Here is a 4760-nt window from a genome sequence, read left to right as displayed (position 1 = left end):
CCGGGTTCAGTCCCACTGCGTGGCACCATGGGCAAGTGTCTTCTACTATAGCCTCGGACCGACCAAAGCCTTGTAAGTGGATTTGATAGACGGAAACTGAAAGAAGCCTGTCGTATATATGTGTATATATATATGTGTGTGTGTGTGTCTGTGTTTGTCCCCCCCAACATCGCTTGACAACTGATGCTGGTGTATTTACGTCCCCGTAACTTAGCGGTTCGGCAAAAGAGACCGATAGAATAAGTACTAGGCTTCCAAAGAATAAGTCCTTGGGTCGATTTGCTCAACTAAAGGTGGTGCTCCAGCATGGCCACAGTCAAATGACTGAAACAAGTAAAAGAGTAAAGAGTATATATGTACTTACATATAAGAGACCAAAGTGTAAGTACACTGCTTCATGTATATAAAAAAGAATACAAAAAATGGGACAAGAACGTGACAGACGACAGCAAAACATCCACACAGTTGGATGATACAAAAAGGGACACGGGTCATTCAGAGTTTTCTTTTGTCAGACGAGTTCCAGATTATCTTTCTCAAGACTGCTCCAATCTGGCCAGCCCCAAGTAAAATCTAAGCTAAGCACATTAGATTCCATGGAAGAAAGCAGCGAATGTATATGAAAACAAGGATGGGGAAAAAAACCCGGAGAAATGGTACACAAATACAAATAACAGGACATTAATAAGTGTCTTTCGACTAAGGACGAATTAAATTAATCTGGTGTGTGTGGAATTGTGAGAGAAGATGAAACTTATAATCTCTTTCTCTTTCTCTCTCTCTCACACACACACACGCACATTATTCAAGTTGCCTTTCAGTCTACTGGGGTGAATTTAATATATTTCTAAAAGTATCCTAGGTGTCAATGTAGTTACAATAAAGGGCTAACACTCACTTTACCTTTCATTCTTTTGAGAGTAGATAAAATAAAGTAGCAGTGAAATACTGGGGTAAATTTAATATTTCTATAAAACATCCTAGATGTGAATGGTATTATAATAGAAAACTTAAACTAACTTTACCTTTCATCCTTTGATGAAATAAAGTAGCAATGAAATTCTGGGGTAGATTTAATATTTCTATCAAACATTCTGATTGTAAATAGAATTATAATAGAAAACTAAGACTAACTTTATCTTTCGTTACTCTTGGGTGGATAAAATAAAGTAGCAGTGAAGCATGACCATTGACATAATCAATTGTTTCCTTCTCACAAACTTTTGGTCAAATTCATGTATAAGAAATAATTCTTAATACAATTATTATTGTTTTCAGGGTGACAACATGTGTGGCAGTTGACTGTGAAATGGTTGGCACTGGTGAATCAGGTAATGATGATATGCTGGCTCGAGTATCTGTGGTCAACCAGTATGGACATTGTCTTTATGATAAATATGTGAAACCTATGGCAGAGATTACAGATTATCGAACACGTTTTAGTGGAATCACACCCAATTTACTCAAGGATGGTGAGTTTACACACTTTTTTGTTTGTTGGGGGGGGGGGGTGGAGTTAGTGTTACAGCAGTCATATGTGCGTGTGTGTGTGTGTGTTTGTTTGTTACCCCACCACATGACAGCCAATGGTGGTGTCTTTACATACACCTTAACTTCACAGTTCGGCAAAAGAGACCAATAGACTTTAAAAAGTAAGTTCATTTGGCTAAAATTCTTCAAGGTGATACCCCAGCTTGGTCACAGTCTAATGGTTGAAACAAGTAAATGAGAAAAGAATACATGTATATATGTGTGGTAAGAAGTTTGCTTCCCAACTACATGTTCAGTCCCACTATTTGGCATCTTGGGCAAATGTATTCTATAACTTTGGGCTGACCAAAGCCTTGTGAGTGGATTTAATAGATGGAAACTGAAAGAAGTCTGTCATGTGTGTGTCTTTGTGTTTGTCCCCAACCACTGCTTGACAACCAGTGTTGGTGTGTTTACATCCCCATAATTAGTTGATTGGCAAAAGAGGAAGAATAGTAAATAAATAAATAAATAAATTTATTCATTTTACATTGAATTTTTTTTTTATCGATTACAATAAGTGAAGATTACAAAAAAATATTTTTTCAGAAATTGCATAAAAAATCAGATTCAGCCTTTGGCAACTTGGGTGATTTGGGCAAGTTGGTAGGAGGTCAAAAAATAAAAAGTATCACCTACTAAAATCAAACAGGCTACTGGATATCAACATGGGCTCCATTTCCCCTCCTTCGGCTAAGATTTTTCAAATCTCCAAAATTCTGAAAGACACAGCACTGGTTCCCTAACTAACAAATTGAATGCTCCAAATCTCAACCCTCTTGCAGATCCCCAATTACTTCATATAAACAAGCCACAGCATGAGAATGTGAGTCAACTACCGAACCCGACCTCAATTTCTCGAGCAAACTTCAATGCAATTCAGATTTTCCCCCAAAAAATAAAAGTACACCGAAAGTCACATCCAGTAACGGTGAAAGAATTGTAGGATCAACAAAAAATCATACTCGAGGCCACTGCAGACCTGAAGACTGAATATATATTTCAATTATTCTCAACTGACACTTCAATAGCAAAAATTGCTGATATTCCAGCTGAAGAATTTAATGCAAAGAATGAGATCACGACTCTGTCTCATGATAAACAGAATTGATAATGGCTACACCTGAAAATATTGACCCATTTAGCATAATAAGGTGTGATCGTTATAACTTTCAAACTTTTAATGATTTACATTCTAAAACTATTTATAATTTTCTCTTAAACCCTTTTTAATGTGTGTTCATTTGATAAAAATATCAATGAATTCTTATTATACTTAAACAAGTTATGTAAAATGCCTGAAATTCTTGCATTTTCTGAAACCTGGTTTAGTATAAACAATAGTGCAGATATACCTGGCTACAATAACTACCATATTTTTCGTGATCAGAAAAAAGGTGGTGGTATAAGTGTGTATGTACAATCCAAACTACATTCTTCTTTAATAGATGACTGGTCATATATTAATAATAATATTGAAGTATGTTCTGTTAAAATAACAATTAATTCCTCTACATGCACTGTAATAGGAGTTTATTGACCTCCTGATGCCAGCATCCATGAATTTAATGTGTGTCTATCAAATATTCTGCTCTCTTGTAATCCGAATCACGCTGTGGTTGTATCTGGTGATTTAACATGGACATCTTAAATCCTACTCACACCGGAAATCAATTTATAAATACTTATAAATAAGTACTAGGCTTAACAAAAAAAAGAAAAAGAATAACTCCTGGGATTGATTTGTTTGACTAAAGCCCTTCAAGGTGGTGCCCCATTATGGCCACAGTTTGACCGAAACAAGTAAAAGATATACGGCATGAAAGAGGGATGTTAAATGATGATTATGTACATATTTGTGATGCAACAGGCCCCCAATAACTGAGAGAGAGAAGCAAGAGAAGGAGGAAGATATGTAAGGAAAGGAGAGAGGAAGAGGTAGGTCTGAAAGAGAGAGGGGGAGCCTATTTATGTATGTGTATATGAAAGATAATGTGTGTGTGTGAGAGCGAGAGCAAGTGAGTGTGAGAGCGAGAGCAAGTGAGTGTCACTTGCACATACATGCAGAAAATGTTATACATCACAACACTAACCTCATCTCTCTCTCTCTCTCTCTCTCTCTCTCTCTCTCTCTCTCTCTCTCTCACACACATTTATTTCATATGCACGTACATCTTACACCTCCTTCTCTCTTTTACTTTCTCCTCTCACTTCAAAGCAAATGTCGCCTTTTCACTTTATCCCCTCTTTCAGTTTCTGCTCTCTTCAAAGCGAACAGAGATTAAAACAATTTTACGGAAATTAACAAACAATCATATGATCCCATATATGTTGAGTTGAAAGAATGCCATAAAATAACTTCTTTTGACACACACATGCATACACACAGTCTAGGTAAAACTTCTGTGCAAATTATGTTATGTTTATTTCTTCATTAACTTATCTGTAGGTTCATTGTCTATTCTGTTTTGTATAGATGATAATTGCATATGTTGTTAAGTATTTATAAAATCTGAATTGTTATTTGAATTGACGTTGAAGTGTATTTATATTTATATTTTTTTGTTGTTTTTGATCGGTCTGGTGTTCGGTTAATTTCTTTCTATCGTAATTTAATTGTTTGCTCCTTTCTGTAAAGGTTTTTATATTTTTGTTGGCAGAACCCATTCATTCCAATAATGAATTCCTGAGGAAAAGCCTAATTTGTGATTTCGAAAAAATTATATTTCATTTTGTTTTGAATTAATTAGGCTTGGAAATAACTTATAGAGTTTTTATTGGATATATATGTACCAACCTGGAATAAAGTAACATCTGCACTTCTGTTTTTCCTTTCCTAATTATACCTTATTTAGTGAACTGATATTGAATATATATTTTTATATATATATATATTCCTTGCTTTGGTTTGAACCAGTGGATTTGGATGTTTAACATCCTTTTCAAGGATTTAGGTCCTTCTTACACACACACATATATATATATTTATTTATTTGTTTCAGTCATTTGACTGCGGCCATGCTGGAGCACCGCCTTTAGTCGAGCAAGTTGACTCCAGAACTTATTCTTTGTAAGCCTAGTACTTATTCTATTGGTCTCTTTTGCTGAACCGCTACTTTCCGGGGACGCAAACACACCAGCATTGGTTGTGAAGCAATGTTAGGGGAACAAACACAGACACACAAACATATACATATAAAGATATATATATATATATATATATATATATA

General features: G+C 35.3%; 1 protein-coding gene across 1 annotated transcript in view; it reads left to right on the top strand.

Moving 5' to 3' along the window:
- Positions 1-4760, top strand: part of LOC106872527 (RNA exonuclease 4) — a 43111-nt gene that overhangs the window by 31239 nt on the left and 7112 nt on the right. Inside the window, exon 5 of the mRNA XM_014919551.2 lies at positions 1279-1472. Within this exon, the coding sequence (XP_014775037.1) occupies positions 1279-1472 (194 nt within the window). The remainder of the gene's footprint in view (positions 1-1278; positions 1473-4760) is intronic.

Source organism: Octopus bimaculoides, chromosome 29, assembly GCF_001194135.2.
Source record: "Octopus bimaculoides isolate UCB-OBI-ISO-001 chromosome 29, ASM119413v2, whole genome shotgun sequence".
Taxonomy (NCBI): domain Eukaryota; kingdom Metazoa; phylum Mollusca; class Cephalopoda; order Octopoda; family Octopodidae; genus Octopus; species Octopus bimaculoides.
Note: the sequence above shows the minus strand (reverse complement) of the source record. Positions and strands in the feature narration are given on the sequence as shown.